Source organism: Cibotium barometz, chromosome 59, assembly GCF_041138505.1.
Source record: "Cibotium barometz isolate CiBa-2024 chromosome 59, ASM4113850v1, whole genome shotgun sequence".
Taxonomy (NCBI): domain Eukaryota; kingdom Viridiplantae; phylum Streptophyta; class Polypodiopsida; order Cyatheales; family Cibotiaceae; genus Cibotium; species Cibotium barometz.
This window is the reverse complement of record NC_141104.1, coordinates 24,597,269-24,620,567: the sequence shown is the minus strand read 5'-3', so window position 1 is coordinate 24,620,567 and position 23,299 is coordinate 24,597,269. Positions and strand designations below refer to the sequence as shown.

The 23,299-nt window shown below is 43.0% G+C and overlaps 1 protein-coding gene across 1 annotated transcript in view; it reads left to right on the top strand.

Moving 5' to 3' along the window:
• The window catches only part of ATSTE24 (Peptidase family M48 family protein), an 88,496-nt gene that overhangs the window by 49,848 nt on the left and 15,349 nt on the right, over positions 1-23,299 (top strand). The window contains exons 7-9 of the mRNA XM_086793594.1: positions 4,525-4,638; positions 4,726-4,836; positions 12,355-12,417. Of these exons, the coding sequence (XP_086649720.1) occupies positions 4,525-4,638; positions 4,726-4,836; positions 12,355-12,417 (288 nt within the window). The remainder of the gene's footprint in view (positions 1-4,524; positions 4,639-4,725; positions 4,837-12,354; positions 12,418-23,299) is intronic.

Genomic DNA, 23,299 nt, shown 5'->3' with positions numbered 1-23,299 from the left:
TTGGATGCATGAATAAGCATGTATGTAGAAGGGGCCAGCCCTAAGGCTAGCCCCAAGGCAGCCCCCAAGGAGGGCTAGCCTTGCAAGGGGGTAGCCAACCCCCTAGCTGCTTACCTAGGCCAGTCGTCGGCAGCTTGTTGTGGGCTTAGGTGATAGCGGCTAGGCTTGACAACTAGTCGGCCAAGCCAGACTGTGTTGGCCAGGCCAGACAACCAGTCGGCGAACAGTCAAGACGAGCAATATTAGCCGACCAGGCATTTAATGCCCAATCGTGGGATTTCTGCAGGCTGACAACCTCCTCAGGCAGCCGACCAGCAGCATGAGCCATATAAATACAAGCGCATCAGTCCTAGGTATGCATTCAGGTATTCAGCAAAAGTGCAGAAGCTGATCAGCATCCAATCAACTCCAGGCAACTAAGGAAGCTCCTCTTCACATTCAGCCAGCATATGTGCAGTCCGACAGCTATCTGGACTTGCGTGAGTGGCCTGAAGAGTCTTCAGCAGAGCCTCGGATTTGGTGGATACTCAGCGGATGTATAGTCTTCCTCGTCCTTGCGTTGGACAGTCATATGGCTTGTTTACTCGAGCATTGTACATCATTCTCCAAAGAATAATATAAGCAAATACTCCTTCTTGCAGGGGGGGCCCTTCAGTTGGTATTTGGGACCCAATACTGTGTCGTCTTCTTCATTCTCATTCTCTTCTCTCTCTCTCTCTCTCTCTCTACTCTTTGAATTGGATGCTAAAGATTCTCACCACATAAAGGTATAAAGAAGGCTTTGTTGTGCGTTATCACGATCTAGCTCAGTGCATGTAACATTGGTATCAGAGCATTAGGTTGGTGACCCAACTTGGCTACCTAAAGAAGCGAGAGCATGTGGTGGATGGTAATATTGTGGTGCGGAAAAAACACCCAGGCCTCCACCATGTCGGGAGAGAAATCACATCAAGAAGAAAGCCAACTAGAAGTGATGGAGGCACAAAGCTTCCAAATAGAAAGAACACGCTTTCGCCAAGCACATAAGAGCTCCTGAGAATAATGATGGAGCAAATAAATTCTCTGAAGATGCAGCTTGGCGCCGAAAAAGAGAAGCCCAAAGAAGGCATCTCAGATCTGGCACAGGTCCTTCTCACTATGGAGGGACGCATAAGAAAAGACAAAGATCGACGTGAAGAAGCAAAAAGAAAAGAAGAAGCAAGACGCAAAGAACAAAGAAGAAAAGACGAAGAAGCAAAAAGAAAAGGAGAGGAAGAGAAAGAACTGAGACGTGCGGAGGAACAAAGAGATAAGGAAGCCACAGGTAAATGTTTCCCGCCCTTATATGAGGCGAGTTTGTATTTAGCCCTTTGTAGTTGTACTTAGTCCTTTGTGGCTGTTTTTCTCATTAATTAATTGAAGGATCTTTTTCCCAGGAAAAAAAAAGAAAGTCTCATAGGGTTGTGATTTGACGTCTTCATTCTCAGCTACATCTTGTACTTGAATTTCAATTGTATTACTTCTTTCTTGTACATAATACAGAGCAGTAGTTTAGGACTCGTGTGTGTTGTACGTGTGATTCCGTCCACTCTTCTTCCTATCTCTGAAATACCCTAGTACATGGGCACAAGTGTTCTACAATTGGTATCATAACCTAGGGAACCTACAAATTTTTATTCTTTTCTAACATTGTTACGTACCTAGCACTAACCCTTGGGGTTAGGGACTAATCCAACAGTGTTAGGGACTAATCCAATAGGGTTAGGGACTAATCCAACATGATTAGGAAAAGCAAGCTGATATGAGGAAGACTAGCGCCGTTGAGAAAAAGCTGACCAAGAGTTCCAGCAAAGACTCGACTGGGAGGCTATGCAAATCCAACATCAGCAAACGATAGCACAGATTTTGGCGGCCCTCCCTCAGTAGGCTCCGAATTCCTCGTTCTCCATTGCCCCTACCACCACCGTCATACGAACCTCTTCAAATTTTAGTAAGTATGATGGTAAGTGTGATCATGCTGTTGTTGCTCAATTTATTCATCAATTTGAAGCACATTTTCCTTTAGCTAAAATCAGAGATCCACAAGACAAAGTCCATGTAGCAGCACCCCAATTCAGTCTGAAGCTGTTACTATTGGCAACATTGGTCACAACTTCACACAGATCCCATCATAGGCCAATTCCATGTTCATTGGACTACCTTCGTGGCTGACCTCAAAGCTCATTCTTCCACCACAGTACATGACCAATCTTGAGGACGAGTTTTACAAACTCACTCAGGGTGGTTCCCCTGTTTTGACCTATTCCAACAAGGTCATTACAATGGCCTAGCAGTTGGGGGTTGGATGATTTCAAGGATGAAATAGCACAATACACAGGAGTAGGTTGTTTACTCCCTTGGAGGTAGGTACGGATTAACCGGACAAGCACTGCCCTTGGTCTAACATTTGTCATTCTGAGCCTGCTCTTGGTAGGCAAAAGAGATGTCTTGGCCAACAGTCTCCTTCTCAGGGTCCCTCTCCATCGGACTCCCTGGATAGTTCTCATTCGCCTTCATCGGCTTGACGTCGGGGGTGCTACCGGTTTGCCGAGGAGTTCTTCCATGCCTCATAAGGAACGAAGTCAGTTGTCGAAGCTTTTGAAGCCTCTAAGTTCGACAGAAAAATCGACTGTGAAGTCGTCCAATTGGGCTAGCAAGGTGGCTGCTGTCACATTGGCAACAATAGGTGGTTCCAATGTTTTTCAGCACCATTTGGTGCATATGGCCATGGTTAGTTAGTACGAAAGGTACGGTACGGTACGGTACGATAAAATACGGTACTAATTGGTACCTTAAAATTTTTTGAGGTACGGTACGATATTAGTACGTTTTTTTTTAAAAATACTTCCTAAACTTAAAAATTGTAGACAAGAAGTTACAAAATAGTAGAACCATGAACATAATGTCATCATGCCATTAGAGTACAAAATTGCTACAAAAGGATAGGCCAAAAACTCATGGCATGGGCGACCGCCAACATGCGTACATACATGATACTACATACTACAATACATCATCGATGGGCTAGATAGATGCCCAATGCCTAGAGAGCTATAACATATCAAAAGTCTACATCATCACCAACATCTGAATGATCATCAACACACGCTGACAAACAGCTCCCTATAGGCTGCAAATGGCGATGAATGGCTCTCTAGAAGACTGAAATTGCTCCACGCAACAGCAACAACAACAACAACAACAACAACAACGGCGACGACCAAAAAAAAAAAAAAACGTACGGTATCGTACGAATCCGTACGGTACCGTACCGTACAGCAAGTACGTACGATTTCAGTCGTACGACGTACGGAACTAAGCCTGCATATGGCGTTTGTAGCTCTTGCCCTCTTATAGGCACCACATCCCCTTGGCAATCTTTGGTATCGAGGAGATCCGCCCCCCTTCTGGCGCTAGTGACCAGGCTGGGCTTCTACTTAGTCCAGACCTTACGCAGGAGGATTACCCCCTCTGTCCACAGCGGTTAGGATAGTGCGATTCCACAATTGCAGGTGGCACATGGGCCCCACCCTGCTAGAGGTTGCAGACTGGGGTGTATCGACTATGGCCCTAGGAGAACCACCCCGTGGCCTGGGACCATCCGGCTGTTCACTTCCGAACCCAGCACTCTGTACATGGAGTGAGATTGCATGGGCCACGGATTTGGGCACGGGATAGGTCTTGCCTTGCAGCTCACACTCTTTTGGATCGCGGCCATTCCTGCTTCCTCGGTACAGGTTCCCAGTAGACCCTTGAGGCCCTATGTGATCCAAAGGTGGGAGCTTATTAGCAGCGTTGCGGCTTGGCACAATTGGCGGACCAGATGCTTTGAAGCCATAGCTAGATCCATCACCCTGCTTGTGAAGACAATCTGCTTGATTTTGGTTGAACAACTGTCAAACCCTTCAGGGGAGCAGGGAGACTCTTGTAGGTGACTCAGATTGGATGCTGTCTTGCATTGTTGCAATGATTAATTCCTGGATTTATGCCTCATGAGCAGGTCCTTATCTGGCAATTTTTCTCTGGTGCGAAAAGCCACACTGGTATATATATATATATAATATATATATATATAATATATAATATAATATATATATATATAATATATATATATATAATATATAATATATATATAATATATATATATTGGGTGGAGGGGAGGGGAAGGGGGGGCGTAATTACAGGCTTCCCACCAGTGTGGCTTTTCGCACCCCCTCCACCACTTTAGCCTCTCTCCAAGAGTGGCCAGCTGGAGAGGGAAACACTCATGTTTTTTGGTTTTCATAGACCTCTCAGGAGGGTTCTTTGTACTAGTTCAGCCTCTCTGGTGGGTTGTGGTCTGCATGATGCAGACATTTTCTTTTGACTAATAAAGGATCTTTTTTTGGAAATAAAGGATTCGGATTGGTTACTGCTTGTCTTGTTTCAATTGTTGCAATGTTGTGTTCAAGAATAAAGTGATTAATTGCTGGATTTATGCCTCATGAGCGTTCAGTGTTTTCACAGAGAGCAGGTCCTTATCTGGCAATTTATCTCTGGGCTTTTATATTGGTGCTTTCATTGTTGTTGATGGCAATCTACCCAGTTCTCATAGCCCCACTGTTCAACAAGTTCACACCGGTAAGATTATGGGCCTTAAATCAAATCTTTTTTTGGCATCTATTGTTTGATCCATTGTAATGCTATTTTTCCATATATTTTGCCCAGTTACCTGATGGACAGCTGCGAGAGAAAATCGAAAATTTGGCTGCTTCACTCAAATTCCCACTCAAGAAACTTTTTGTGATTGATGGATCAACAAGGTCTAGCCATAGTAATGTAAGTAACAAAGAGAGCTGTGATGGTTGGAGAGTCTATGGTCTAGATGCTTGAAGGTCAAGATGTCAAGGCAATGTATTTCACCCTGCATGTTTGTATTGATGCTGATCTAGAGCTTTAAATAGGTTGGTTCAAATTGATTCTGGTGGAGAAGTTAGCATGCGTTTAAAGCATGACAGGGTAGGCAGGTTTTTTTGTGTGTGCTCAGGATTGCTCAATGTTTAAAAGCTACTACATAAATCTGTAGGCATCTCTTCATGGGTCCAGATCTTGTCCTTTTTTGGGAGGGATTCCCGGTCCATTTATAGCAAAAGCATTATGTAGAGGCTGTGAAAGAATATTGTCTTAAAGAAGTCGTGCCAAATAGGTTGGTTCAATTTGATTCTGGTGGAGAAGTCAGCATGCGTTTAAAGCATGACAGGATAGGCAGGTTTTTTTGTGTGTGCTCAGGATTGCTCAATGTTTAAGAGCTACAAAAATCTGTATGGATCTTTTCATGGGTTCAGATCTTGTCCTTTTTTGGGTGGGATTCCAGGTCCATTTATAGCAAAAGCATTATGTAGAGGCTGTGAAAGAACAGTAGGTAATCTTGTCTTAAAGAAATCGTGCCATTGTGATTCATGACAATATATGGCAGTTGAATCACTCACATTTTTCCAAAGTCCTTATTGTCCTGCTTACTTTGAGATCCTTATGCTGAAATGTAGGCGTACTGACTGACTGCGTACTGTAAATATGTGGTGAAGTGTTAGGATTGGCTAAAGGAAAGTTTGAATTGACCATTGCCAAACATTCATGAAGCTCAAATGGAGTTTGGAGGCCTGAAGTTAAGCTCATGGCAAAATATGAGGCAAGGGTTGAAATATATCAGAGTTGTGTTTATAGTGTTATTAGGAGACCACATGTTCACCTTGCTATGTAGCATGAAGATGCTGACCAAAGCGACAATATCAAACTCAACTTGACCTTGTTAGGCACATCTATAATGCCATCAGAGATATTAATGTATTTTAGACGCATGACATGTCTTGCAACTGAGCCCACAAGGTTGCCGTCATCATCTCTCTCCAGATGAAAAAAAAAAATCTTCCCTTCTCCCTTCTCTCTCTCTCTCTCTCTCTCTCATTGTAATTTAAACTCTTAAGAGTCTTAAGAGTTCATTTTGAGTTATTTTTTTTTCAGTTTTATGCCTCTTTGGCATCGATACCCAAAGTGGAATGTAAATGGATGTACCTGATCTCTCCCATAGGTCGGATTCGGCCTCCCGTGGACGTTAATATAACTTTCTTTCTTTCTTTCTCTCTTTGGATAGTGATGTATATGATGCTTACCTTTGTTGCTGGAGTTTTCCTCCCAGATGTTATCCATTAGGAGCTCCTAGTACCTTACTTTTCCTCATAGTTGTTTAGTTGTTTTTAGCCTTTCTTACACAGACATTGTATCAGATCCACCAATTGTTGTAACCTTTTTGGTCTCATAGGTTATTTTGGCCTTCTGAAGATGTTAATATATCATTTCATTTCATTTCATTTCTCTCTCTCTCTCTCTCTCTCTCTCTCTCTCTCTCTCTCTCAAACTGGCTCTATTGCTCAATGAAGCACTTTCATGGATTTCCTCAAGCTTGGGCGACTAGCACCATCGTCCTTTTTCACAAAGGGGTAGTTTCCATGGAGCTAGTAATATCATGGTTATAGGATGACTGATAACCAGAATATATGCGTGAGCACTTGTGTCTTTGGTGTGCACATTTGTGGAGAGTTGGAATGCAGAGTCAAAGGACTGGTGAAACTATTCAACATTAATTCAGAATTTTGCCCTTGGAGCTGTAAATGAAGAACACTGAGAAAGTATACCGGCTTTTGACAGTTACACAATAAACTTTTAAATTTTAAATACTCCCAGAATTAGAATTTCCATGAGAGAGGTGTTGGGCAACGATGGTTTATTTGAGAGAGTGACAGGTTGAATCAGGATACCAGGAGGGATGACAAAAACGAGAACTGAAGCAAGGATGTTTTCAGTCATCAACACTCTTTGGGCTCTACATTGATGTGGTGGAAAATCTCAGCGAGCGGTCTAGAGGGGCATGTTCTTTACTAGCTCATATTGCCACCGAAATCAGGACCCGGAGCAATAGACCAACACTTCAAATATACCAGAAACAGCTTTGAAACACAGCAGAAGAACTGAACTGAGCTGGAACGGCTGGCCCCCGCGTAGGAAGTTCTTTATTACGTAGAAGCTTTACAAAGAATCCAAGGTGAGGGTGCAAAAAGCACCAGATTTTCCACACATGTCTTGGTCAGCTTTTTTTTCACAAAGCATACAAGAGATTCTGGCAAAGCCCTCTTCAGAAAAGACAAGCCAAGTCGGTGCCACAAATCAGCCCCAAAAACAGTCCTGTTCCATGTGGGGTAACCTAAAGGACAGCTCACTACTGTATGGTCAGTATTGACAGAGAGGCACAGCTGTACGATCTGTTTGGAGAGCAGCCTGTAGGGAGAAAACACTCAACATGTGCTGTACAACCAGTTTACAGGCGGCCAGAGTTAGAAGGCAGTGCTGCTGCTGTACGGCCAGTCTTCTGCAGTAGGCAGTTGAGAGAGAGAGAGACAATACACACAGTGGCGGTCAGCCAACCTGTGGGTGACCAGCAAAAACACCAGCTTACAGTTGTTGGTCAGCTCAGAGGTGGAAGAAGAGAGAACAATAGCTGCTGCCGGCCTGTGCACCTCTGCGCATAAAAAAGAGAGATCAAAATAACTGCTGTCGGCCCTGTGCTCTCAAGCGCATAAGAGAGGAAGAGAGATCAGCTGCAGTCCAGCTTGGGCTCTCATGTGCATGCCTGTAAAAGACAGCCCCTTCTCCCCTTTCTTAACGAATCGGCCCTCCTCCCAAGATGGAGTTGACCAGCCCTCTTTTTAGCCATGCTTTTCCCAAACTTGTTGCCCAAGCTTGTATGCCGGTTTTAGCCCTCAGCGCTAGGCGCGTTCTTCTGTCCAGGGATCGATGCCCAAACACCCAATATCTGGCCAAACTTTTTAATGAAGTCTGAACACATTTGACTCATAAACCTTATAAGTCATATGAATGATTAAAATCCCGTGACACATGTTTTATGACCCATCTTTCAGGCCTATCCATGTCAGTGAATGCCTCACCTTCCTTTTGTGGAAGATCCCCATTCTCACCGGTAGCCCTGGTGAGTGAAACTCTGGCGAGCATGTTTGGTTTCATGGAAGGGTTGTTGCCTTGGTGAACCATATGGACATGTGAAGCATGTTTGGCTTGGGCATGCGTATGGATCATAGGAGTGGTGTTCTTATGCTGTCCAATAGCATGGCAAGATGTTTTGTGGCTATGTATTTTACTTATTTTCTTTTTGGAGGTACTTAAAAGCTACTTACTTAAAAACTATCCTTCAAGTATAGCAGATCCACTGCCAATCAATAGTATTTCATAATTCCAGCATTAAAGCCATAAATCTAGTTCCACGATCCCAAGTTAGATACGGGCACAAGAGCCAACCGTATCGAGAAAGAAACTATCTATATCTTGAGTCAACAACTCTGATAAGAACCAGACACAAGCACAAAAGCCAATTGTGTCTCCAAAAAGAAAATATCTCCTCAGCATACACATAAGATATCTCTAGGGATAGTTGCATGTAGTTTGCTCGTAAACTTGATTTATAATCCACAATAATCCATATGGAAAGAGTGGTGAACATGGGCACATAAAACCAACTCTATACTCCGAGGATAAATTCTGTGAATCCATAAATCCTTAGACCAAGCTAATTGCTGCTTATGCTCTTGACACATAACTGCTTCCATAAGCTCAATAGCAAAACTGTTGGTCAGTGTGGTCTCCACTTCTGATCTTTTCTCTCTCTCATTGTTGAAAGGAAGCCTCTGCTTCCGAGAAAGTCAATGCTCTGATACCACGGTCACTGAAATCAGGAGACCCGGAATGATAGACCAACACTTCAAATATACTAGATAGAGCTTTGAAAACACAGTTGAAGAAACACAAATAAAATAATGACACCACACTGAGCTAGAACGGTCGGCTCCCCTTAGGAACTCCTTTATTCAGATAGAAGCGTTTTTACGAGAAACCTTGCAAGGTGCGGGTGCATACAGCACCGGATTTTCCACAAAGCATGAGCATCTTTTCTTAGAGTGCATACAATACTGAAGCTTGTCCTTCTTCACAAAAGACAGGCCACAAATCAGCCCAAAACTGTCACAAAACTGTCCCAATAATCAGTCTTAAACACTGTCCTTTTTGCTTGCCAAGACACTAGAAAAGAACACGAGCTGATAAACCATGCACAGGGCTGACTATAAGAATGCTGTATGGCATCTAAATAGTGCCGTACAACTGCCGTACCACTGCTGAATCACTCTTGCAGTGTACGACCAACACAATGAAGAGATAAGAGATTTGTGTTGTAAGGCTAGCTCTGTACGACCAGGGGACAGAAGAGAGAAAATAGGTCGGCTGCCTACTGTGAACAGTGCAGCCAGCGCAAGAGGGAGAAAAGGAAACAACTGTTGTCGCCTGTGTTTGGCCAGTGCACAGTAAACCACGAGAAGTGACTGCTGTACGGCGAGATGCTCAGTTGTACAGCCAGCGTTGAAAGAGAGAGGAAGAGAGTTGCAGTCAGCTAGTAGATGCCTGCGACGACTGATCCCAAAAGTGAAACCTCTCCCTTCTTTTATAAAGTCGACCAATTGCCCTTTTTGGCTTGTGCTTTTTCTTTTTGCCAAAAGTAATTGGGTTGGCCCAAAATATTAACTTTTATGCTTTTCCCAAGTTTGTTGCCCAAGTTTCATGTAGGCACCTTCTTCTATGCACCTTTCCATGCCCCAAAATAATAATATGTCCAACCCTTCATTTATGATGTGTGAACACAGTGACTTATAAGTATTAAGCATTATAAGTCACTTTGATAAATGAAATCCCATGCTGCCCATGCTCTGTAGCCATCTTTCAGGCCAAACTTTACCAGTAAATGCTTTAGCTTTCTTCTCTGGAAAATCCTCGTGCACACCTTGGCTCTGCTCAATGTGTACAACACTGGTCAAGATTGGTGAAGGGACCAAATGGTGACACATACTATCTTTCTTTGTATAAATGATAATGTGATTATATCCTCATCTCTTGAAGGCTTGCACAAGCAATTATATGCATTTTGTTTAGTGAAACGTAAGGGTTAAGCTGAGGATATCTAAAGTAACAATTCTTCTCACTTTTTGCAATGCCGTGCTAAGATATCTCCACATGCAGAGAGGAGCTGTAGTTTTCAAGGATTGAGATCTAGTATGAGAGGTGTGGCTCTTTGGTTTGCCTTTCAGCCATGTATGAGGTTCTCTTTTTCGGGAGCTTGATCTTAGTAGGCAGAATTGGACAAGGATGGAGACTATAGATCATGATGTTTTTCAGACTTTTCAGGACTAAGCCCTTAGTATATTACATACATATTTAAATCACCTACATTTATCATGTTGGAACCCCTCCATTACGCTTACATCTTCCATGGAGCTGGTATAGTCTCAATGCCTCTTCCCTTCACTATAGAAGATTTCAGAGGAACAACCTTCAACTACACATCTATCGATTCTAGATCGAGCCCACACATCTTCCTTGAAGATGCAAATTTATAGGCCGTGCATGCTTTGGTCTCCACGTTTGCTACTGAGCACATGACTCTTCCACTTTTACATAGTATATATGTAACTCTTTTGTGTCAGGACCTTTAAAGAAGAAACTCTAATTCTCAAGCACACACATTAGAGCATAACATAGACTTTTTCAAATTAAAAGCATAAGCCTTAATAAGCAAAATTAAATAAATAAGCACACACATTAGAGCATAACATAGACTTTTCCAAATTAAAAGCATAAGCCTTAGTAAACAAAATTAAATAAACAAGAGAGCTAGAGAGTAAGAAAGAGATCATTGTGAACACAAGATTGGATTGAATCTCCCTTAGATGAGTGTGACCCTTGTACCACTTATGCATATTTAAATGTATTAGAAAAGCTTGCTTTTCAAAAAGATGACTCCAAAAACAAAGCACAAGTGCTTTTGAGTTTATGAGCATAAAAGCTCTACAAAAATATAGCAAGCAACAAATATAAAGTCTTGGGTCTACCAAAAGTATAAAATACTAATTGGTATGTACAAAGGTATGAGACCTTAGCCTTACAAAAATATTAATGTCAAAATATGAAACCATTAAAGGCATTTACATCTCTCATAGTGGTCCAACACATGTTCCACCCGCGATTTACACATAATTTGCAACTCAATCATCATCTACATTCAAAATAATATTAGTCAGTGCACATAACATTTGAACACATTAATCCTAGTAGATAATATAAATAAAAGGCGTCTCCAAAATAAAATATCCCGAAATAAAATAATGGGTGTCTCCTAAGTTGACCATGCATAGGAGGCTGAGCCATTCTTGGGAATCCTTTCATAGGCACAAGCTAGACTCATGCTCTGATACCAAAATTGGTGCTTCTCATAGCAATCAGTGGAATTTACCATGCTTAATTGTATAACTTATCTATTTTCAATTTGTTTAATTCACTTAGTTAAAAACAATGCAATAATGTTGGAATGCTTAAGAGGGAAAAACTAGTTCTTGTGTAGAAGTTAGGAAAAGTTGCAAGAATTTATAACAAAAACTGCCATGAGGGAGATTTAGGGTAGCATTGTAAGATAGCAAAGCTCGGGTTGCTTATGAGGGAGTAGAGGAGTTGAGGGAGAGAGTAGGTTGCTGTTAAAGAGGAGAGGAGACGAGGCTTCTTTTCTCTAAGAGAGATGATCCCAAAAATGAAAGGATGCATGCTCTTTTTATATGTTTGGCTAACGAGGGAGGTTAAGATACCTCGGTGCCACGCGTCTTGTCACCAAGCACATCAGGCTTGGGACACACATCATAATCCTCTTATGCCACTGAAACAAGGTGTTTAAATACATGGCTTAAGCAGGGGGCTTATAATCTCATGCAAATCGCAACTTGTCCAGTAAGTGAGGTCACTATGAGGCACACCTTCCTCATGAACTATGGACCTCAATGTCTTCTTTCTTGTAGTCATACCTGGTTTGGGAAATTATATTCCCATGTGTACCTTGGTGCACAATTCTTGCTCTTATGGGATAGTGCACCTTTGCATCCAAGTTCATGTCGCAGTGTTTCATAGTCCTGTCATGGCAAAGAAGAGACAAATCTTGTACACTGTCTTGCGTGCATCTTACAGGATCCTTATTATTCATCTAGTAAAAGCTTAATCTTAGTTACATCAAGAAATTATGTGACTTGTAACATAGAGATGTTTTTTTCATTCTAGCTTCATTTTCCAGCATGTACTGGTTTTTGAGTGGGCTTTTGCAAAATGACAAGCTTCATGAATTTGTTAGAAAAGGAAGTCATAAAAGTTTGTCTTTATCACGCATGTCTGCAAGACTTACTTTTAAAATGTTGCATGTGACAGGCATATATGTATGGGTTTTACAACAGCAAGCGTATTGTGATCTATGATACTCTAATTCAACAGGTAGTATTATCAAATATCTTGGACTTTTGTTGCAACTCTTTGTAATTAATTGCAATTCTACTGGCTTGGTATGCTCAGTGTAGGATTTTCTGGGAAGGGGCACAAGAGTTTGCTCAACTCCCACACCTTTTGCAGCTCAGGTTAGAGGTTTAGTTTATGCCTGCTACGTAGCATGGCTATGGATCCTAACCTGCTGGCTGCTGAGTTGTGTTCTTTCATTGAAATTAATGTGGATACCATGGCTTGCATCGGTCAAAGTGGTAACCTCCTTTTAATCTAAGCAATCTCTTGTAGTATTCTGCATGGAAGTCTTTCGGAGCAACTGAAAATCAAAAGGAGAGCAATGGGATGACAACAGTTGCTGAGAAGAACGAGTGTCCAGACGGTGAACCCTTCATGATCTGCTAAACATACTTGTAATCCATATCTCTTGTAAATCAAGAGGAGAGCACATTTGCTGAGAACGAGTGTCCAGATGGTGAACCCTTCATGATTCACTAAACATGCTTGTCATTCATATCTCCATAGCTGGTACCATTGCAGGACCTTCCGTTTGCGATCTTTGTTATATCCTCAGTGTACTGGGTGTGGTTCCATGAATCCTTGGGTGCAGGTCTCAAGGATGTCATGAGACGGTGTTTCACCCTAATGGTGCCTTGCATTTTGTCCTAGAGTTCCCCAAATCTGTAAGCCCAGCGGGGCGTGCAGTGACAGACTAAACCATGTGTCCAAGAGATAAAGATATAGAGAGAGAGAGGGGAGAGACCGAAGGGAATAGGGATCTTGCACAGTACACCACATTGAGTGGGGAACAGGCCCCGCCCCCTTTTAAGAATTTATTCAGGAACAATCCACGGGCACACTGGCCAGGATCAATACAATCAATGAATACAAAACAAACAGATATACCGATGTAGGATATTCAAGTCGAAGTCGATGTCGATGTCGAGACACGGGATCTTTGATGCCGAGCACACCGAAGGGATGATCCACAAGTATCTCTCTCCGGGCTAGTACCAAATCTAATATCCAAATCCAAATCCAATGAATCCAAGTCCAATGAATCCAAGTCCAAGTCCAAGTCCAAGTCCAAGTCCAAATCTACATCCAAGTCCAGATCCAAGTCCAAGTCCAAGTCTAAATCCAAGTCCAAGTCCAAGTCCAAGTCCAGATCCAAGTCCAAGACCACAAGTTCCATGTTTCATACCCAAACTTCATGCCCAAGCTATATATCCAAGTTCCATGTGTAAGTTCCATGCTTCATGTCCAAGCTATATATCCTAGTTTCATGTTCAAGTTCATATCCAAGTCCAAAGTCCAAGTCCAAATCTAGATCCTAATCCAAGTCGAAAAATCACTTACTCATCCCATGAATAATCTCCACAACACCTACGGCCTTGTCATTGAAGGAAACCATGGAAAAGCTCTTTTTGGCAAGAAAACTGATATAAAACCTGTTTTAATGGTTTTTGGGCGATAAAAACCTCCAAAAGCAATTTGTAGGATTTTTGAAGTTTCAGTCCGTACAGATCCGTGCATGCATTCGTATCGCCCATGCATATGCCCATACAAGTCTAGGACTGACCGTATACCTGAAAAGCAAGTTGGAGAAGGTGTTGATTGCAAAAAAGAAGCTCTCCATGATCATAATGATCCCACACATACACTCCAGGATCTCCTTCATGATGCTACAAGAGAGGTTCAAGCCTTTTTATACTTGAAGAGGGCTTTGCTTTTTGCTAAAAGCTTAACCAAGCTTTTGCTTTTGCCTTTTTCCCTTTGCTTTTCACTTTATAATAAAATATTACTCACTCTTGTCAAAGTTATTAAACTTTGTTTTTCTAACTTTAGGGCCTTGCTTTTTGGCCCTGGAGCTGCTTTTTGAGAAAGCGCCTGCCAAATAGTTCTGTCAAGATATAATCTAATGGCACAAAGAGTGCACCAACAAATAGATGTTAGCTCAAACTACACAAAAATACCGAGTTTCCAACCAATCCTATAAGAAATGGGACTCGAATAATTCCCAAAATTCCTAAATTTATCTTTAAAGCTAAAGTTAAGAAAGGCATTCAATTATGGGTGGGTGAGTACTTGTCTGGTTCTACCAATTCCAGTGGTTGGGCGGCGGTGGCTAACCCATGGGTTGGATGGGGTTAGGCTGGAATCAGTAGAGTTTTAATAATAAAATTGTTTAATAGGAATACGCTTAGAACTCGAGTAGTTAAATAAAAGCCTGAAGACTTCTCAAATGAATAGATCAACGGTTGTGCCTGATTCAATTAGGAAAAAAGCATTGATTTCTTCAAGTTAAGTCTGTAATAGTTTTCCTTCTATCTGGTTTATTTAGATGAAGGTTAGTTTAGTCTCTTGACGCGTTAGAAAAAAAGTTAAGAAATTCAAAAAGGTAGAATCGTCCCCGTTTTCCGGGCATGGAAAATTTTTCCGGTTTTGGTTTTCGAAATGACCACGAGCTTAGTCTCATGCCCGAACATTCGAGGGGCGAGGCCCCGAATGGGAAACCCTACCCCGCGCAAGAGGGAGCTGCTGCCAGCAACCGGAAATCCGGTGTGAGGAGGGGGTAGTGGGATCTCACACTCTCTCCAAAAATTGTTCCGTGTGTGGTTAGCTTAAAAGAGTAGTAAACTAATCAAGTTTTCAAACTACACCACTAGATCACATCTTGTAAACTACAAGAAGAAACAAAACACCTACTTTCATTCTCCCCTGCTCCCTTTCCTCCCCGGCACCATAAATCTCCCTCACCCTCTAACTTATAAGCTTAATCCCCCCCTTCCAAAAACCCCTCTCCCTTACACTCACGTGATACCATAAGCTATGGCTTGTTGGTCCGGCTCAGTCTCCTCTTTCCAATGGTGCCCATGGCTCACGGTCAATCTTGTTTGACTTTTTACTTTTTCTTGCTTTTTGACCAAGAATGGTGCTTTTTCTTAATCAAACATTATGACCCTGTCCCCATGTCTCCTTCCACCTTTCTGGTGTCCGGACATGGGTTTCATCATGTGAAATAGAGCTAGGAGGACCAAATAGTTACATTCTCTCCCTCTTATATTGTAGTTGTCCTCAATTGCGGACTGCAAGTGTTCCAAGCATGTTCATATCTTCCAAGTACATCTATATGTGCCTGGTACATCAAGTACATCCAATTGTTTCAAAGTACATCAAGTACATCCAATTTTTTCAAGGTACTAGCCACATTTGGTGAGCTTGTGCATCTGGTCTTTCCCCATATCCGTGGTGTCATCTACTCATCTGGCGACATCTCAATGCCTTTTCTTTGATTGATGTCCTTGTTCTTGATGGTACATCTTCATGGCCTGTCATATGTGTTAGATAAAAAAAATGCATACTCACCTTCTGCAAAAACTAGACACAAGCTAGTCAATAAACAAGAATGCATCATTCGCGTTTACTGGATACTCCAAGTATTGGCCAGATAGTTTGGAGCCTAGGAGACTATCACATGCCATAAAACCAAGCATTGTCCACACATCAAAAACAACACACAAAGGCAAAGAAATTCAAACATACATCAGTATGCAATGCACAAGTAATTATCCTCCTGTTCATGGATTGTCCTATCTGGTTTCATCGAAGCCGTGCTGAGCCATCTGGCCACTAGGACCGCTCAGACTATCCTCAAGGTCATACGGTCACTAGGACCACTCGAGAGTTTTTTCACAGTGATGTGGACCATCTAGTCACATTGACCGCCCGACTATGAGATCCAATATAGTCATATGGGCCATCTGGTCGCAATGACCGCCTGACTGTGAAATCCAATACAGTCATCTGAGCCATCTGGTCGCAATGACCATCCGACTGCGAAGTCCAGTACAATCATCTGGGCCATTTGGTCGCAATGACCACCCGATTGCGAAATCCAAGACATCTGGCATGGTTGCCGTCAAATGAGTCATCTGGCATCGCTGCCTCCCATATACAAATCTCGTTCTGGCATTGTTGCCATTCGATGGGTCATGTGGCATCGTTGCCTCCCATATACAAATCTTGCTCCTTGGGCTACCCGGCATCGTTGCCACCCAACTAGAGCATGTCCAAGTAACCATTATAAGCAGAATAATGATCAATTCTAGTCCAATACAATGAAGAGAGGCTAGAGGTACAATCCCTCCCTCTTGAATCTGTGTTGATCGCAAGACGTCCATATCTGTACTTTAAATACATTTGGACCAACCACTTCCTCAATGCTCATAAGCTCGAAGTATATCTAGATAGTCCTAGAAGTACTCCTTTGGTATCCATTTCGCATCCAATAGCGAATAATTCTTGAATTCCAAGAGCAACTTTGTGACCACTGTCTTTCCTCTTTTTCTCACAGAATGAAACTGAATTTGTTTTGGTTCTTCCACCCCTTGAATACAAGCTCCTCCTATACATGGTTTCCATAAACTGTCATGGAAGGCATTATATATCCTCCAATGATCTGAAAGGTCCAACCAATGACATACATGATTGATCTTCTTGGTATTGTGAAAAAGATCCATTTACCATCATTCCCTGACTTGGCAATCCAATCCATAACAATACTCTCCCATAGATCATTCAATGGGTGCAATAATCCTGCTGGTCCCCTTAAGAAAGTTGATGATGGGTCCCGGCAACGGAACCTTGAAACCGGCCTCTGGTAGAAACCAAAGTGCGGTAGACTAGCAGTCACCCTTCCAATTGTAGTCTAATAAATAACAAAATTAATTGGAGCTAGAATGCCCCAAAACTGAAAGGAAAACGACACTTGTTGGCCGCAAAGCTTGGCACCCCTTTCGGTATTTCTTTATTCAAATTCAATGAAATGTATAACTGAGTACAACAAAGCCAGTCTAGGAAAAGTAAACTTGCATGTCCAATCTGGCAGCCCTCAAGACCTCTTAGCACAGAGGATTCACACACAGATCTGTGTCCCACAAAAGCAACACACTTTGCTTCCCTCTAATCAACCAAGACAATTCAGCAGGGCAGCCTTGAGCACACATCTGGCATATTCCATGAACATGGTTTCACAACTCAGTTCAAATATACATCCATTGCCCAATCTCTGTTTCCACCCTTCAAACCGCCATACCCCTCCTCTCACAAGGGGCCAGATGACACAACTCTGCAGCAGACATAAGCCAGTGGAAAGAAAGAAAGATTGACAAGTTCAGAGCTTACCAGTCTGTACTTGCAGTTGCCTGTATCAGCAACTCTGCCTCACACGTGTGCACTTGTTTGTACGAATCTGTATGTGCAACACGTGTGTGTACCTATCTGAACCTTCCTTCGTGCAGCCGCCTCAGTACTGTACCTGCAGCTATCCCTGTGATGCGCCGACTGTACCAGATGTTGCGTCGCCTGCAGCTGTACAATACTGTACTGTACTACCTGTACTTGCTGGATAGGACTGCAGTAGTACACGCTGCACGTGTGTGTACCTGCTGGACAGGTCTGCGTCTGCAACCGTATGAAAGAAACGCCTGCAACAGTTCGTACAGGTCTGCACCTGGTCGCCTTGCCGCCGCCTGCTGTCCGTACCTGCCAGCGCTGCCTGAACCAGCCGCCTCAAGGACTGCAGCCGCCTACTCTGTACAGCCTCCAGCCACGTGGTCTGTACGGCCAGGCTCTGTACGGCCTGTTCTCCACACAGCAAAATCAGCAGCCACCACCACCTCTATGCAGCCAGTCGACTCTTCTTCTCTTCTCCTCCACGCAGGTAGTTTGCACGCTTTCCCAAAAGCAAGAGAGAGAGAGAGAGATGAGAGAGGCGTGTAACTCCGAAAAGTGGAGTTACCCCTCCTTCCAATAATATCCTAGGCCCCTTTCTTTAATATTCATTAAAGTTCCTAAGGGCCACTTATGCCTAGGGGCCACTTATTTTTAATGTCCTTGGTCCCCCTTCACACTTGAAGATGTCCACACATCATACCATTTGTCCGGGCACCCCAAATATGAATCATTTAATATTTATCTTGCTCACCAACCACCATGCCCACACTTGTGCTGTTCCACTTTCACAGGGTCATGACAACCTAGGCCTTCGACATGGTGCACTCTAAGCCTTAGCCCTTGTGCTTGGGGGTGGTTTGTCGATGTAGACCTACGGTTGGGTGGTGAGCTAGCCTACACGACTCCCAATTGGGAAACTAATCTTGTTTGTCTTGTGTTTGGGAGATCTATGAGTGTAACACTTTGCTCTAGTTCGTGTTTTTAAATCCCTTGCTAACCAAATAGGTTACACGAGCCTTTAGTTGTGTCCAAATTTCTAGGAAAAATTCCAATGTGAGACCATCCCATCCTGGAGACTCGTCTCTTCCCATTTGTTTTATTGATCTTCTTCAACATCTTTCATGCGATCTTCCTCCACCACTTTAGGGAGAGTAGGCAGCTATCCCTTTAAGAGATTCAAAGATTTGGAGAGTGTAAGACCAGGCAGAAAGAGATTTGAGGATCAAAAATTCCAAGCGGGATATTACTCTCCAAGAAATTGTACTTCCAGAAGAATAAGGCCCCTGAGAAATGTTCAAGCATTGAAACTCAGAAGAAATCAGGATTGTATCTCAAAGATTGTTTGGTGATTGAGCACAGAGAACTGACATAGGAGTGTGTGGAGTTTCTAGGAAGCATCCTCAGTCTCAGGAGGAAAGATGAATCTTGGCACTCCTCGTGTAAACTCTGCTCCTAGTGTTAGCAGCAAAAACTTATCCTTGAGCAAGGAGATGTTGACAGTAAGCTTTCGTTTAGGTAAATGAGCCTTGCCGTCTCTCCTCTAACTAGGAGCTTTTGAGGTCTAGCTTAAGGGAAATTGGTCAGATAGAGTAGAGGAGTAATCTGTCCATAATTTGAACGTATGTGGAAACCAACTACAGCATTCCCGAAATACACCCTATACAAACATGAGGAGTTCCTAGAGTACTGTAGACTGAAGTAAGTGTGACTTGGAGACGAAGGCTAGTTTGTAAGCCCAGCGGGGCATACATTTACAGACTCAACCACGTGTCCAAGAGATACAAATATAAAGAGAGAGAGGGGAGAGAGAAAAGGGAATGGGGAACTTGCACAGTACACCACATTGAGTGGGGAACAGGTCCCGCTCCCTTTCAGGAATTTATTCAGGAACAATCCACGGGCACGTTGGCCAGGATCAATACAATCAATGAGTACAAAACAAACTGCCGATGTAAGATATCCAAGTCGATGTCGATGTCGACGCACAAGATCTCTAATGTCAAGCACACCACAGGGATGATCCACAAGTATCTCTCACCAGGCTAGTACCAAATCCAAATATCCAAATCCAATGAATCCAAATCCAAATCCAAATCCAAGTCCAAGTCCAAGTCCAAGTCCAAGTCCAAGTCCAGATCCAAGTCCAAGTCCAAGTCCAAGTCCAAATCCAAGTCCAAGATCCATGTTCATGTCCAAGCTTCATGCCCAACCTATATGTCGAAGTTCCATGTTTGTGTCCAAGCTTCATGTTCCATGTCCAAGCTCTATGTCCAAGTTCTCCATGTCCAAGTTATATGTCCAAGTCCAAGAAACACTCGCTCATCCCATGAGTAATCTCCACAACTCCTATAGCCTTGTCCATGAAGAAAACCATGGAAAAGCTCTTTCTCGCAAGAAAACTGATATAAAACCTATTTTAATGGTTTTTGGGCGATAAAAACATCCAAAAAGCAGTTTTTAGGGTTTTTGGAGCAATTTTACAGCTGAAAAGCAAGTTTGAGAAGGTGTTGATGGCGAAGAAGAAACTCTCCATGATCATAATGATGCCCACACACACTCCACAATCTCCTTCAATCTTCAATGATGTTCATGGTACTAAAAGAGAAGTCCAAGCCTTTTTATACTTGTAAGAGACCTTACTTTTTGCCAAAAAGCCTTCATGCTTTTGCTTTGCCTTTTTGTGCTTTGCTTTTCTCTTTTTGCCTTTGCTTTTGCTCTTTTTACTTTTATTAATAAAATATTACTCAACTTTTGGTGCTTTGCTTTTCTAGCTTTAAGGCCTTACTTTTTGGCCTTAGAGCTACTTTTTGAGAAAGCGCCTTTTAGCTTTTTGGTCCGGCTCAGCCTCCTCTTTCCAATGGTGCCCTTGGCTCGCGGTCAACCCTGTTTGACTTTTTGCTTTTTCTTGCTTTTTGACCAAGACTGGTGCTTTTTTTAAATCAAACCTTATGGACCTTGTCCCCATGTCTTCTTCCACTTGTCTGGTGTCCAGGCATGGATTTCACTATGTGAAATAGAGCTAGGATGGCCAAATAGTTACACAGTCACCCAAATCCCACCCATATACTAAGCTCTTCTGCAAACTAAGTCTCTCCCACTTTCTTCTTTTGAAGCCAGCGAGAATGTAGTCCCACATTTCTCCTCTTAGCTTGGTTGATTGGGCTACATACACATTCACTATCCAAAATTCTTCTTCATTGTCCAGGCTGATTGGGCTCCATCCACATTCACTATCCAAAATTCTTCATTGTCAAGGCTAATCTCTATGAACGGTATCCTACTAGCTGGATGATTGGCAATCATGACTGGGTGTAGGGTCGTATTGATCATTGTCATGACCCTACTATAACCTTTTTCTAGTCCTTCATAAAAGATTTGCAAACCTTTGAACCACTGCTTCCTCTTCACCTTTTTGCCAAACAAATTATTTTCTTGGATCATCCAGACAAATTATTTTCTTCTCCTTCGCATGCATCCAGAAGGTATTTCTCTCTTCTGCTTAGCATTGAGTCCTTTGGTGATAGTTAATGAAAAGTCTTTCGTGAGAAAACTGTTGTTGAGAGTCAGGGACCATCTCTCCCATATCACAAGCACTGGCCCGGTAATGATTGCACCCTTAAGCTTGTGAAATGCATCCTTTAGACCACTTAAAAATATCCCTCTTCTTTGTCGAGTCATGCAAAGTTGCTTGTATGTCCAACATATTCCCAACACCTCTTCTAATCAATCTTTCATCATCAGGAAGCTCCCTATCAGTGCCATTGTGCTGTAGTTCCATCTCCAAGAGTTTAAAGGCATTCCTTACATATGTAGGCACATAAGGGGTCGAAGAAAGAGTCCTTGTTATTAAGGCATGTTATCAATAATAGCTTATTAAGGCATGTTATCAATAATAGCTTTCCACTTTTTTCAGATGACCTCTCCTTTTGTAACCTCTTCTTTCTGTTGCCTTTTCCTGGAGGAATCCACAGTTATCCCATCCTCCTTCAGGCCACTTAAAAATATCCCTCTTCTTTGTCAACTCATGCAAAGTTGCTTGTATGTCCAACAAATTCCCAACAGCTATTCTAATCAATTTCTCATCATCAGGAAGCTCCCTATCAGTGCCTTTGTGCCCTAGCTCCATCTCCAAGAGTTTAAAGGCATTTCTAACATATGTAGGCACATAAGGGGCTGAAGAAAGAGTCCTTGTTCTAAAGGCATGTTTATCAAGAACAGGTTGCCACTATTTTTAGATGACCTCTCCTTCTGTAACCTCTTCTTTCTGTTGCCTTTTTGAGGGAGGAGGAATCCACAGTTTTCCCATTCTTTTTTTTGATGCTTCCAACCTTGCTGTGGGGGAGATGCACTTTCTCAAGAAGTGGCCAAAATTGCCATAGTGAAGCTGGCTCCGGCAAAGGATCGAAACTGTAGCTTGATCTTAATTTCTTCATAACGTTCTAGCTGAGTGGCCATTTTAGAATTGAGGGTCCTAGGTAATGTAGAGCTTGCAGTGCATTGGATGGCACATAAAGGGGTCTGCTGTGCATATCTTGTCAAGGCCTCCAATGTGTTGGGGTAAAGGCATTATGCCCACCCTTATAGTGTGTACAAGCCCATAAGTTATAGTACATAGTACACTTAGTACTTTTAATGTACTAAGTGCACTATGTGTACACTTAGTACTTTTAATGTACTAAGTGCACTATGTGTACTAGTGCAAATATACATGTGTGATAGGGGAGTCACACACTCTCACTTGGTGAGTTGACTTATCCCCACATATGTCTCTCTCTCTCTCTCTCTCTCTCTCCCTTCTTTCTCTGTGTGTATGTCTCTCACATGAAACCCTAATTCTCCCATTCAACTGGTATCAGAGCCCTGGTTTTAGGATTTTGTTCTCAAGTATGCAAAGCTGGAAATCGACTGTAGAAGAGCTGCAGCGCTGGCAGTGTTGGCCACGAGTTGCAGCAGTTGCTACGCAGGCTGCAGCTGAGGCAGGCGACAGCAGCTGCACAAGTCGTTGGTTATCATTGACACGAATGTGGCGCAGTCTGTGTGAGCGTTGGGCGTTAGATGCCTGGCCACAAGGCGTAAAGCTACTAGGCGGGGGCGGCGTTACGTGTCCCCGTGAAGCGTCTCCCCGTGAAGGCGAGCTCGAGCGATTGGGTGGCGCACCAGGAAGGGGGCGAACCTTCAACAAGATCGCCGTTGTCGCTGCCGTGGCGAGACTCCACGCCTGTCAGTTTGACCACGCTTGGCGAGTCGCCCTCAAGCCCGTCGCCAGTCCTTGACTCCCACGCAATCGTCAGACCCGCGAACGGGTACTTTGCTGCCAGTGACACGCGGTGGTGGTGCCAACACTAACGGGCGGCCTTCATCGTTCAATGCGACAGATTCGAAGCTCACCCACAGCAGCGCAAGAAACAAACGGGCCAGCGCTGCCTGTTTACGTCTGTTGGCGTTTTGCATGGTACTTCGACCTGTGTCGACACTGCAGACTGTCAAACAATGCCACCACCAAACATTAAACACCCGACGTCTTCTGCACTAATTCTACAGCAGCATCAACACGACCCCCTTCTTTCCTGCAATCAAAAATTTTCAAAGGTATTTGCTTCAATTTCTTTTGGGATTTGCAATTGAGCAGGTACAATCATTA